Source organism: Microcebus murinus, chromosome 1 (genome assembly GCF_040939455.1).
Source record: "Microcebus murinus isolate Inina chromosome 1, M.murinus_Inina_mat1.0, whole genome shotgun sequence".
Classification (NCBI taxonomy): domain Eukaryota; kingdom Metazoa; phylum Chordata; class Mammalia; order Primates; family Cheirogaleidae; genus Microcebus; species Microcebus murinus.
The window spans coordinates 65,167,219-65,181,759 of NC_134104.1; the positions used below are offsets into that span (position 1 = coordinate 65,167,219).

Below are 14,541 nucleotides of genomic sequence, written 5' to 3' on the forward strand. Positions count from 1 at the left end.
TTGCTGGAAAGGACCAGATAGTATATATTTTAGGCTTTAAGGGCCATATATATCCTCTGTCACAACTACTCAGCCCTGCCATTGTAGCTCGAAAGCAGACATAGGTAGTACATAAATGAATAAGCGTGGTTATGTTCTAATAAAACTGTACAAAAACAGCAGGATAGATTTGGCCTACAGGCAGTACTTTGCTCAATTCTGATGTAGAAGGGGGAAAAACATGTTAAACAATAATAAAATTCTATGTAGAAGATATTTAGAAAATATCTTTTATTGGTTTCATTTAATTCTTTAAAATGTACATTCTAATGATGTAAGCAATAAAAAGAAAACCGATTTATAAAAACATAACTTACAGTGTATGTTCTTATGTAATTGCAACTAGTAAATCTGACAGATTTAATATTTCATAAGAATTCCTATAAAAATTATGACTTTAGTTTAGGCTGGGGTGCGGTGGCTCACGCCTGTAATCCTAGCACTCTGGGAGGCTGAGGTGGGTGGATCATTTGAGTACAGGAATTCAAGACCAGCCAGAGCAAGAGCAAGACCTCGTCTCTACTAAAAAAATAGGAAGAAATTAGCTGGACAACTTAAAATATATAAAAAAATTAGCCAGGCATGGTGGTGCTTGCCTGTAGCCCCAGCTACTTGGGAGGCTGAGGCAAGAGGATCACCTGAGCCCAGGAGTTTGAGATTGCTATGAGCTAGGGTGAAGCCACAGCACTCTAGCCCAGGCAACAGAGCGAGACTCTGTCTCAAAAAAAATAAATAAATAAATAAAAAAAATTACGACTTTGGTTTAAAGTGAAAGCTGTTTTTTGTTTTAATTCCTTTAAGTAGATATAATACTCATACTCATGTAGCGTTAAACCCTTAGTTTATTTACAATTACTGACTTCTAGAGTATAATTTCTATAGTGTAAAACTGATAACCTAACCTCATGATGTATCAGCCATTAAACACAAGTATAATAATATTAGAACATTTCATGACAAATTGAATAGTTTTGAGTAACAAAATGTTTATATAATTTACTGTCCATAAACATCATACTCTCAGTGGTTTAATTAACAAATGACTGCAAGGAAATTTATTTTTATTTTGCATAGATAACTTCATTCAGAGGACCAAGCAGCGATACAATAATCCCAGGTCTCTTTCAACAAAGATAAACCTGTCTGACATGCAGATGGAAATCAAGCTGAGGCCCCCTTATCAAATTTCCATGTGTGAACTGGGGTCAGCCAATGGAGTCACATCTGCATTTTCTGTTGACTGTAAAGGTGCTGGTAAGATTTCTTCTGGTGAGTTCTGGATCTCAAGTGTTTTATTAAAAAATCTTTCATAAGAACTGAGAAACTCTTGAAAATGAGTAATACTTTAAATCAAGTACATGAGGGAATGCAGAAGTCAAAACAATCATTTCTCCTAGTGGTTTATAGAGTAAGCTACCAGATATGTGTCTGATCAGGAAAATACTTTCAAGTAGCAATCACAGAGGATCTTTTTGCTAAGAAAACATTTAAGGAGGTTTCTTTGTAAACATTTTTATAGAAATGAAAAGTAGTTTCTTTGTACTGTGTGAAGTGCTTTGCATTATGTCAAAATGGGAACATTTAAGGCCAGGGTTCTTGATTGTCACAGAAAATGTAAAGACCTTAGTGATCATCTGTTCAAACCTCCACTTCCAAAGAAGGAATGCCAACCTCAACGGTTGTGAGAGGAAGTAAACTTTAGCTTAAAAGTGGACACCTCATTATTTTATAAGATGGCATTTGCCATTGTTGGACTACTTGTTTAAAAAATTCTTTCTTATACATTGAGCTGAAGTCTGCTTCCCTATAATGCTTACCAGTCTGTCTCAGTACTGTCACGTCTTTATCTCATACTTCAGCTGAACCAGAATAACAGTTAAGTCAGCAACTATATATCCTTTCCATCCTTTTAATCTAATCTACTTCATATAAAATGTCTTCAGTTCTCTTAGACTTTTTGTATATGGCATTTGCAAGTCCTCCCTATCCTGGAGGCTTATTCTGGACATGTTTTAGTTTGCTAGTATTCCTTAAATATGGACTGAACACAACACTTGACATTTGATTTGATTAATACAATGTGGGAGAAGGGGGAAACAAATTTCACTAAAATAATCAAACCAGTCACTAAACAAGTAAATAAGCAAATAACAATTATAAGCCAAAGACAAGGGGAGGATAGGCTAGTATCAGATTATTACAATATGTTATCTAAAATGTCCACTTTCCAATAAAAAATTAGGAGACATGCAAAGAAACAGAAAAGTATGAAACATACATAGGAGAAAACCAGACAACAGAAATTACCTTGGAGAATAACCAAATGTCAGATTTAACAGGCAAAGACTTCAATATAGCCATTATAGTAGTGTTCAAAAACTAAAGTAAGCCAGAACTAAAGAAGTAAAGTAAGGTATGATGATAATGTTGCTTCAAATAGATAATATCAATAAGGAGATAGAAATTATAAAAAAAGAACCAGATGGAAGTTCTGGAATTTAAAAATACAATAACGAAAATGAAAAATTCATTAGAAGGACTTAACAGTGGATTTGAACTGGCAGAAGAAAAAGTTAGCAGGTCAGATGTGGTGGCTCACATCTATAATCCTAGCATTTTGTGAGGCTGAAGCAGGAGAATTGTTTGAGCTCAGGAGTTCAGGAGTTCAAGATCAGCCTAAGCAAGAGAAGACCTCGTCTCTACTGAAAATAGGAAAAAATTAGCCAGGTGTGGTGGCACACACCTGAGTCTCAGCTACTCAGGAGGCTAAGGCAGGAGGATCACTTGAACCCAAGAGTTTGAGATTGCAGTGAGCTGTGATGATGCCATTGCACTCTAGTCTGGGTGACAGAACGAGGAAAAAAAAAGAGTTAGCAAATTTGAAGATTGATTGATAGAGATTATGTAATCTACAGAACAGAGAGAAAAAAGAATGAGGAAAAATTAATAGAACCTCAGAAAAATGGGACATTAGTAATCACATCAACATATATGTGATGAGATAACAGAAGCAGAGGGGAGAGACAAAGGAGCCAGAAATATTTGAAGAAATAATGGCTGAAAATTTCCTATGTTTACTAAAAAACATTAATCCATTCTTCCAGAAAGCTCAATGAACTCCATATAGGATACACACAAGAGATCCACAAATAGATGAATCATAGTAAAAATGCTGAAAGCCAAAGACAAGGAGAAGATCTTGAAAGTAGCAACAGAAAAATAACTGATTACTTAAAGGGAACTCAATAAGATTAACAGCTGATTTCTCAGCGGAAACAGTAGCCACTAGACGGTAGTGGCATAACATGTACAAAGTGCACAAAGAAAGAACTGTCAACCAAGAATTTATAGCCATCTAAGCTATCTTTCAAAAAAATGAAGGCAGGGAACCGATATGGCGACTGAAGGGGATGTGGAGCTGGAGTTGGAGACTGAGACCAGCGGCCCAGAGCGGCCTCCCGAGAAGCCATGGAAACATGACAGTGGTGCGGCGGACCTCGAGCGGGTCACCGACTATGCGGAGAAGGAGATCCAGAGTTCCAATCTGGAAACGGCCATGTCTGTTATTGGAGACAGACGGTCCCGTGAGCAGAAAGCCAAACAGGAGCGGGAGAAGGAACTGGCAAAAGTCACTATCAAAAAGGAAGATCTGGAGCTGATAATGACAGAGATGGAGATCTCTCGAGCAGCAGCAGAACAGAGCTTGCGGGAACACATGGGCAATGTGGTAGAGGCTCTTATTGCCCTAACCAACTGATATATGCTTTCTCAGCTATACCTTCTGTATTAACTTATAGCAATAAAGATATTTTTTGTCTTTTGCAGTTTAAAAAAAAAAATGAAGGCAAAATAAAGACATTTGCAGGTAAATCAAAAGTGAGAGAATTTGTTACTAGCAGACTCAAATAATAAAGGAAATTCTTTAGGCTGAAAGCAAGTGACTCCAGACAGTAATCTGAATCCACATAAAAAAATAAAGAGAAATGATAAAGGTAATTATTAAGTAATTAGAAAGTAAAAATGCATTTTTTTTCCTTCGGTAACTGATTTAAAAAGCAATTATATAAACGTATGTATACAATGTCTTTTGGGGCCTGTAATGTCATGTAATATATGTATATATATGTATGTGTATTGTATATATATATAAGTATATGTATATATATTTTCCAATAACAAATAATATATGTATATATTTTCCAATAACAGCGCAAAGGAGATAGATGGTAACAAAGCTATACTGGGCTAAGGAATTTATTCCAGATAGTGATTCAAATCTCCAGAAACAAATGGGGAAAGCCAAAAATGATAAGATTAATGTTAACAAAATCTATAAATGCACGACTACTTCCTTTCTTCTCTTAGCATCTTTAAAAGACATACAAGTCATTGTATTATATAAAGTAATACTTATAATAAGGTATTTTGGGGTTTGTAATGTTTATTGATAAGTGTAACAATACCACAAAAAGGGAAGAAAATGAATAGAGCTATATAGGAATAATGTTTCTGTAGCTCACTAGAATGAATTAACATAAATCTGAAGCTGTTTCTTTGAAGATGTATATAGTAAGCCTATGGCATCTCAAAGCAAATAACTCAAAAAGTAGTGAAAATTATTAAATATTTTAAAATACCGCACTATAACATATTCACTTAATGCAAATGAAAATAGTAAAGGAGGGATGAAGCAAAATAAAAAAAAAAAAGACATGAGACATATAGGAAAAAAGTAAAATGACATATAAATCCACTATATCAATAATAACATTGTATGTGAATTGATTTAAAAAGTATGAATATATTCCAGCCAAAAGGCAGAGATTAAAAGACTGGATTAGAAATAAAAATGGGAGTTCCAAATATATACTGTCTTTAGGAGACATATCTTAGGTTCAAAGATACAAATAGATTGAAAGTCAAAGGATTAAAAAAGATATCGATAGAATAAAAAGCAAAAAACACACGATCATCTCAATGGATGCAGAAAAAGCATTTGACAAAATTAAACAGCCTTTTGTGATTAAAAAAAAACCCGCTCAACAAATTAGGAGTATAAGGGAACTTCCTCAACCTAATGAAGAGCATTTTTTAAAAACCCACAGCTAACATTATACCTAATGGTAAAAGACTAAATGCTTTTTCCTAAGATCCAGGAACAAGGCAAGGATATCTGCTTTTACTACTTCCTACTTTGACTCAACATTGTACCAGACGTTCTATATGGGGCAGTTGTGCAAGGACAATAAATAAACGGCATCGGGATTGTGAAGAAGAAATAAAATAACTTTATTCACATATGACAATCTGTTATGCAGAAAATTCTAAGGAATCCACTCAAAAACTATTAGAACTAATATAAATAAGTTCATTGAGGTTGTAGGGTACAAGATTAATATAAAAAATCGATTGTATTCTATACATTAGCAATGAACAATCTGAAAATGAAATTAAGAAGATCGTATACACTGAAACTTTCAAAACATCATTGAAAGAAATTAAGCAATACCTAATTAATGGAAAATATTCTCATGTTCATGGATTGGAAGACAATATTATAAAAATGATTGTACTCCCTGAATTGATACACAGATTCTACACAATCTCTATGAAAATCCCAGCTATCTTTTTTGCAGACATTGACAAATTGATCCCAAAATTCATATGGAAATGCAAAGGATGGAGAATGGCCAAAATAATTTTGGAAAAGAACAAAGTTGGATGACTCACACTTCCATACTTACTATCAAGCTACAGTAATCACAGCTGTGTAGGTCTAGTTTAAGAATAAACATATAGATCAATGGAGTAGAAGTGATAGTACAGAAATAAACCCTTCTCATCATGGTTAACTAATTTTTGACAGTGATGCCAAGAAAATGGTGAATAGCCTTTTCAACAAATGATTCTGGGACAACTGGATACCCACATACAAAAGAATGAAGTTGTATCCCTACCTCACAACATATTTACTCAAAATGGATCAGAGACCTAAGTTGAACAGCTAAAACTATAAAACTTTTAGACAAAAACATAGATGTAATCTTTGTAATCATATATTAGGTTTTTTAGATTTGACACCAGAAGTACAGTAAAAAAAGAAAAAGTAGATAAAGTAGACGTCATCAAAATTATTATTTTTTTTTTTGAGATGAGATCTTGCTATGTTGCCTAGGTTGTTCTTGAATTCCTGGGCTCATGCTATCCTCCCACCTCAGCCTCCTGAGTAGGTGGGACTAAAGGCGTGCACCAGTGCACCTGGCTCAAAATTTAAAACTTTGTTCTTTAAAGGACACTATGAAGAAAGTGAAAAGACAACCCACAGAATGGGAGAAAATATTTGCAAGACATATATCTGGTAAGGGACTAATATCCGAATATATAAGTAATTCTTACAGCTCAATAATAAAAAAGATAAATAATCCAATCTAAAATGAGGGAAAGGATTAGAATAGGCATTTCTACAAAGAAGTTGTACAACTGGCTAATTAAACATGAAAAGATGCTCTACGTCATTAGGGAAATGCAAAGCAAAACTATAAGGAGATACCACTTCATACGTACTACAATGGCTAAAATAAAAAAACAGTAGCAAGTGTTGACAAGGATATAGAGAACTTGGAACCCTCCTACATCGCCAGTGGCGATGTTAAATTGTACAATCACTTTGGAAAATAGTTTGGAAATTCCTCAAAAAGTTAAGCAGAGTTATCATATGACCCAGCAGTTCTACTCCTAGATATATACCCCAGACAAATGAAAACATGTGTCCACACAAAACTAAGTACATGAATGTAGCATTATTCAAAATAATTCATGAATAGCAGCATTATTCAAAACAGCCAAAAGAGGGAAAAACTCAAATATCTATCAACTGATGAATGGTTGAACAAAATGTGGTATATCCATGTAATCAAAATATTAAGTAATAAAAAAGGAATGAAGTACTGATCCATGGTATAACATGGATGAATCTTAAAAATAGGCTAAGTGAAAGAAGCCAGATATAAAAGGCCACATATTTATAAGTTTATTTATATGAAGTGTTCAGAATAGGCAGACTCATGGAGACAAAGTAAATTATTGGTTGATAGGAGCTGGAGGGTTAGAGGAATATAGGCAATGACTGCTACTAATGGGCATGGGGTTTCCTTTGGGGGTGATGAAAATGCGGTGGGATTAGATATTTATGACTATTGAAAATAACTGTAAATATAGAATTCTATGCTTATAAAAATGTCCTGAAAGAATAAAGTTGTAAGAGTAGATAGCCTTGTATTGTTCCTCATCCTGATCTTAGAAAGCATTTTAGTCTTTAGGTTTTGCAGGTCATACAGTCTCCTTGGATATAACACCTGAAGATAGCCATAGATGTTAGATAAAAGAATGGGTGAGGCTGTGTTGCAGTAAAACTGTATTTACAAAAAGCAGGTGGTGATTTGAATTTGGCCTTTGGGTCATAGTTTGCCATCCTCTGCTGTAGGCTAATCTGGCACAGAGTTAATATAACCTGGTGGCAATATAGTAAATATAATGATGTCTGTATCAGGTAAAAGTAAAATGCTGCTGATTTTTTCTACGTATTAGAGAAAAAAAGTTACCAGATTAGTACCTACAGGTCAGGGAATAAATTGATTTGTTCCACAAGGATATTGCATCCGGAAAAGCACAGGCAGCTGGAACCTATAATAATCTGTCCTCCTCTAAGACACACCACACTCATTTTGGAGACCTAAATGAGAGTTAAATGGGAATATAATAGGAATCACTACCCATGCATCTTTTAAGCCTTGGATGGTGGCACTGATCTCTGCAGCTACCTTAGGGATTAGTATTTTGATGGATGTTTGGGTTGACGGAGCTCCAGAACTTTCACTGGCTCTTCCTTATCTAATAGTTCTAATTCCATGGGTCTGGCAGTCAATATTATGAAGGACATCTGTCCATTAATATATACGCTGAGGATTCAGGAGTATAATTTAATTAGGGGTGAGAGGTCCAACTTCACTTACCAGGAGGTGGATTTTGTTAGAAACTCTACATATTACCTGACTTCTGTAAGTCCCCACTCTAACCTGTAAACTACAGTCATATCCTGGATCACCAAACACCAGACACTTGAAAAATGGGGAGAATCTGATATCTGCTAGTGTTTTAAGAAAGAGAAGTTTTTAAAGTAATTCCCACTGGAACTTATTTTAATATTAACTTTAAACTTGCTTTTAAACCTATATAATATTTTCTGTAGTCCCCAAGTTAAAATATATTTTTCTGTTTGGGAATTTCTAAATAAAATTATTTACTTTTTTTCTCTGTCATAATATCTTATATTGATTTATTTTTTAATATTTTTAGTTTTTTGATGTTTTCCTTTCCCCACAGTTGGGCATGAATGTTTTTTATCTTGCCATACTTATTATTTTCTGAAGTCTATAGAAGTCCATCTTGGGTCAATATTTTAACATTATGTTCTGCTTTTATTTTTTGTTTTATTTTTTAAACTTTCTATGGAAAATTTCAAATATATACAAAATAAACAGAATAGCATAATTAACCCTCATGTACCGATAACCCAACTATAACAACTATCATTTTGCCATTCTTGTTTCATCTGTACTTCTGTCTACTCCCCACTCATCCACTCAATAATTTATTTCTACACTTTTTTCTTTTTTAAGGGAAATTTACATATATTAAAGTGCACAAATCTTTGCTACACATGCCCTGTTTTAAAATACATGTTTCATTATTATTCAGGTATGATCAGGAGGAGATGACTGCCATTGAAAAGATAGTTTGTTATACTCACTGATCCCTAAGGAAGGGAGCACAGGAGGAAGTACCAATGTGGGTAAGGAGGCAGAGGGGGAGCAGGAGGAGATGTGGGTGAGAACTTTTATTGTGGTTTCAGTGGTAAGGAATGGGCGTGGCAGGATTAGGAAGTTTTAGGATTGGCTAGTTTGAATAATTTCAATGGGCTCTGGGGTGTAGAGACTGTCTCTAGTTGTCTGATGCTTGGCCCTGGGGTGATCAAGGCAAGAAAATAGTGGCACTGAGTGTGAGAGGCCAGGAGAGGAGCTCGTTAGGAGTGTGAGGTCTGGACTGGTTGGAATACATGTGAAAGGTGTGTTCAGGCAAGTTGTTTGCTATCTCTAGGAATTAGTTAACCCTGAGAGAGGCAGTTCCTCCAGGGTCAGCAAGGCCTCAAGATGTCAAAGCATCAAAAATACAGAATAAAAAGACATGATCAATACACACCCTTATCACAGTATAGAATATTTCCATCTCCTCCCAAAATGTTCTTTTGTGTTCCTTCCAAATCAATCTCTACCTCCCTCGAGACAACCATGGTTTTGATGTTTTTCACTTTAGTTTTTTTTTGTTGTTGTTGTTCTAAAACTTTATATAAAGAAGATTATATTATGTGATTCTTATGTTCAACTTCTTTTGCTTAGCATAATGTCATACATGCATGTTGCATGTCTCGGCAGTTTGTTCCTTTTTATTGCTGAGCAATATTCCATGGTATAAACGTACCACAATTTGTTTATTCGTTCCCTTGCTGATGGACATAAGCTTGTTTTCAAGTTTTATTAATGTAAATAAAACTACTGTGAACATTTATCTTTATCAACATATGCTTTCATTTCCCTCAAGTAAATATTAGGAGGTAAATTACTAGGTCAAAGGTTGCATGTTTAACTCTTTAAAAACTGCCGGTTTTCTGAAGTAGTTGTACTGTTTACCTTCCCACAAGCAATATATGAGCATTTTGATTACTACACGTCCTCATCAACATTTAGTGCTGTTAGTCTTCTTAATTTTATGTCCTGCTTTTATTTTGTTAAAAAAACTTCACAAAGCCCTAAATTTAATATACTTCTCTCAGTTTCTCTGACACTTCTATTTTTTTTTCCACCCATTTTGTCATTTTCTAGACAATCTATCAGTTGCCTAAAAACACTGCTTTGTTTTGGCTGGTGTCTATAAGCCAGATAGAGTTACCAATCTCTCTCTTTCTCATACACACAAGTGTGCACATGCATACCTCACAGTTCAACAGGTATTGCTTTTTTTTCTCTAAGGTATTATGCTAAATATTGTGGGGCATTTTATAAAGATAGTAAACACATTAACTGCGCTCAAGATGGGAAAAGGAAATAAAATCCAATAAGTAAAATACAAGGTAGGCTCTGATACATGCTTCAAAAGAAGAAGGAAGTACGACTTTGTGGTCTTGGGGCCTTGAAGGACATGCGTACTTTCTACAGGTGGTGATGATAAAGGCCTTGCTGGTGAAAAGAATAGTGTGTTTTTGTGCCAGAGTGTTAGACCCATTCAGTCATACTTTATTAATAAATTATGCTCATTTAGATGGAACTGACTGGAAATTTCTCTACGTCCCGCAGCCTGTTCTTCCAGATGTTTTGAGCATCGTTGAATGACTGTACCTTCTGAACTTTGCCTTTGGCTGGGGGACAGGCACTGTGGTATTATGAAGCTCAAGGTTTAGAATAGTACTATCTTTTAGAATCCTCATAATGACTGTACTGGGACTCTACTTCAATTATTTTTCCTTTTTCTTGACTCTTCCATTTTATCCTCATTGAATTATTTCATCCCACCAATATAAATGTATTCAAGTCTTCTTCCGTCTCACATTGTGGGGGAAAAATAATTATTTTCTCAATCCATTATTTCTGCTGTTAAACTTTCATCCTGTTTTTCTCTCCTTTAACTGTATTAGTAGTCATTTATGCTTGCTTCTACTTCTTACCATCACCAGTTATTCAACCTCTTGTAGTTTGAAATTTGCCATAAGCCACTTTTCTGAAAAATCTTATAAAAATATAATACAAGTATCAGTTATCTCCTGGTCAGTAAATCTAATACTCTTTTTTATTTCTTTTTGAGTTCAGATTTTCTTTGGCCTGTGTGTAGGTACTGTTACCCATGTCTGTCTTCTTGATGGTCTCCCATTCCTAGCTTTCTCTGGCTTTTTACTCTTCGTTTTCCTATGTCTGTCTTCACTGACTCCTCTTCCTTCCCTTAATGGCAAGTGTTTATTAAGGATTTGCCCTTGGCCTGCTTCTTTCCTTGGTAATCTCATTTAAACCCTTCCCTTCAGATGCAGACCTGTTTCTCCAGCTCTACTGCTATTCTTTTCTTCAGTTGCTTGTTAAACCTGAGTCACCGTCACTTCAAATTTGATATGTTTAAAATATTCCCATTCTTGATCAGACCTGCATTTCTTCTTGTAGGTCTGTTGCTAGCCTCATCTTTCAGATCCCCCAGATGTAGTATCCCGACATTATCTTTGATTTTTTTCTCTTTTGCTTCCCACATCTAATTAGTTGCCAAGTCAAATAGTTTTAACCTCCATAGTATCTCTCACCTCCTTCTTTTTCCCTATTTCTTTTGTGACTGTGCTAATTCAGGCCTTGATTTCAGTCCATTTTTGCAGTGACTTTCTCATGAACTCCCTATTGTTAGAATTATAGAAAGAGCATGGGCTTTGCAGTTAGACAGACCCAGTGCTAATTGTGAAATGGCCCTTCCTAGCTGTTTGACTTAGCAAATTATTTAACCTCAGTTTACAAATGAGAAAGTTGGCATACAGAGAAGTTAGTCAATCCTACCTCATGAAGTACCTCATTTTGAAGGATAAATGGGACAGTATGTGCCTAGTGAGAAGGCACTCAGAAAATATTATTACTCTCTCCCTACTTTTTTTTTTTTTTTTTTTTTTTTTTTTTTTTTTTTTTGAGACAGAGTCTCGCTTTTGTTGCCCAGGCTAGAGTGAGTGCCGTGGCGTCAGCCTAGCTCACAGCAACCTCAAACTCCTGGGCTCGAGCGATCCTTCTGCCTCAGCCTCCCTGGTAGCTGGGACTACAGGCATGTGCCACCATGCCCGGCTAATTTTTTATATATATCAGTTGGCCAATTGATTTCTTTCTATTTATAGTAGAGACGGGGTCTCGCTCTTGCTCAGGCTGGTTTTGAACTCCTGACCTTGAGCAATCCGCCCGCCTCGGCCTCCCAAGAGCTAGGATTACAGGCGTGAGCCACAGCGCCCGGCCTCTCCCTACTTTTGATCTCTTTACTAATAGCTTAATATTCTTTAAGCATAGATTTAATCCTATCAGTTTCCTGCTCTGCAGTGGTTCTCATTGTCTCATTTCCCATAATTGCTAGCCTAGAATTTCTGACTGTCTAATAATTTGCTTCAACCTCCCTTTCTGACCTTATTTCCCCCTGCATGTCACAAACATCTCTTTGAGCCAAACAAAGCCTCTAGTAATGCCCCCATCCTCATTTTGTTATTGTTCCAAATGTACTGCACAGCTAGTACCATGCAGTACCTGCATGTTGCCAAATTTAAGTGTGCAGTAAGCATTTTTGGATAACAGTGGGTCTGAAATCTGTTTTACTAAAGTAAAAAATAGTATATCTGTAGCATAATATATTAAAATGTGGTTAAATATCTATTTTAGTTTGTTAAAATAAAATTATCCTTAAGGAGCATCACCCTTTTGTGTTGTGCAGATGGAGTTTTCTCTCGATAACCATTCTCAAAGTGCAAGCCACAGGTCCTGGGAAGAAGGTGGAAATGGAGCAGCATCTTACTTTAGAATTTCTTTCCCACAGTGATTTGGCACAGGGCCAGCCTGTCCTTCAGCACAATGCACACCTTGTTAAAGGAGGCTTATCATTTGCTTTTATGGCTTTAATTATATTTTAATAATTTTGAAATAATTTATAAGTGGTATACTATCATTATAAAGAGAGTGCTCTAAAGCCAAGAGACAAATGTTAGGAACTTAATAGATATTTAATTTATATAAGTTTATCATTCATTTCTTAAATAGGCATTCATTCATCAACACATTAAAATGGTAATATTTTTCCATTGAAGAATAGCTATACCTTACTTAGCTATGAAAAGCTAAGGTTTTTTAGTTATAATGCAGAATATTATTTGGGTTTTTTTTTTTAATGTAAGCTTGTTTTGTATACTTTAGTAATGTAATTTATATAATGAGTTGTCAGGTGGTTTTATTCTTGAGGCCCACATTAAGGATTTTTTTTTAGAGGCCAGTTCTCCCTTACTACTGAAGAGAGGGCAGGGAGGCTACAAAACATGACTAATCAATAGACCAATTGGATAGATTTTAAAATTGTGAAATTTTGTTCTCTACTGATATAAAACTTGGTAGCAATACCAATAAAGGCATTTAATTTTCTATTTTCATATTAAAATCTTAAGAAATTGCTTGGGAGACCAGGCAGACTTGGGCACCAAAGAAATTTAAGAAAATATTATCCCATATTAACATTTTTTGCTGAACTTGCGGAACAAATACTTTTTGTGATATTTGGGTTTTGTTTTTTTATAAACTGTTCAGAGAGGTTTTCTGCTATAATGGCTGAATATAAGTTGCAAAGATTTAAGCCCTTTCTTATATTAACGTTCTACCTCATTAACTTCATTGTTGGGGCTTTTACACTTCAGTGCTTTAAATAAAATAATCTAAATGTGACTCTGTTGTACTCTTTCCATCTGTCTTCCTTTTGAGGTCTAGATGATTATGTATTTAGTTTTGTGTTTTCATTTAGACTCCATTGTTAATTCTATTAAGTGCAAGATGATGAAGGGAAGCTTTTGTATAACTGAGTGTCTTATGCTGCTGAAGCCCTGAAAGATCTAAGAATGTATTTGTAAGATAAAATAGTCACATCTTCAGCTGGTGTTTTATAACTTTTACCATCAAGTGTTATTCAGAGGACCAGAAACTTCGTAGCTATCACACTCCATTGTGTTGTGGATTCAGGTTTTGATTATATATGAGCTTTCACATATATCCAGTAGTATTTATAGCATTGGAACCCAAATAAGGGAGAGTTTTGCTTAAAAGCAAGCTGTTTGCCCTTAAAAATGTTTTCTAAGCATTTTCAGAAAAAATAGGAATTATGCAATGAATTTCCAAGCAAAGTCACCTTTGCAAATATTTGTACCTGCTTGCAAATAGTAGACATATTTAGGCAGTAAGGTTTTTTCTAAATGATTTACTGACAGTTGTGAGCACTCCTTAGCCTGTCTATCCCAAATGTAAGATATATGTCTTTGTTAAAAATGTAGAGAAAAAGAAGTTAATATAGTTTGAGTTCAGGAGAATGAAGCTTTTATGTTATCAAATATTTTACATTTTAAAAGGTATTTCATTATGAAGGTATGTTTAATTTTATGAAGATTAATCTATGTTTGACCCCTTTAAATTGAGAAATGAAGTTTTGTTTTACATAAGTTCAGCTATGTGAGATGTTGATGCTCATTTGTAACTATTTCTTTTATTTTCCAGCTCACCAGCGACTGGAACCAGCAACTCTGTCAGGGATTGTGGCATTTATCCTTAGTCTTTTATGTGGAGCTCTGAATTTAATTCGAGGCTTTCATGCCATAGAAAGTCTCCTGCAGGTACTGTGCTATTTTTGTAGCTTCAG

At 35.0% G+C, this 14,541-nt stretch overlaps 1 protein-coding gene and 1 pseudogene across 1 annotated transcript in view; both read left to right on the plus strand.

Moving 5' to 3' along the window:
• The window catches only part of SEC22A (SEC22 homolog A, vesicle trafficking protein), a 61,868-nt gene that overhangs the window by 21,727 nt on the left and 25,600 nt on the right, over window positions 1–14,541 (plus strand). The window contains exons 4-5 of the mRNA XM_012780469.3: window positions 1,114–1,308; window positions 14,400–14,515. Coding sequence (XP_012635923.1) covers window positions 1,114–1,308; window positions 14,400–14,515 — 311 coding nt within the window. The remainder of the gene's footprint in view (window positions 1–1,113; window positions 1,309–14,399; window positions 14,516–14,541) is intronic.
• Window positions 1,219–11,771, plus strand: LOC105879872 (huntingtin-interacting protein K pseudogene; annotated as a pseudogene).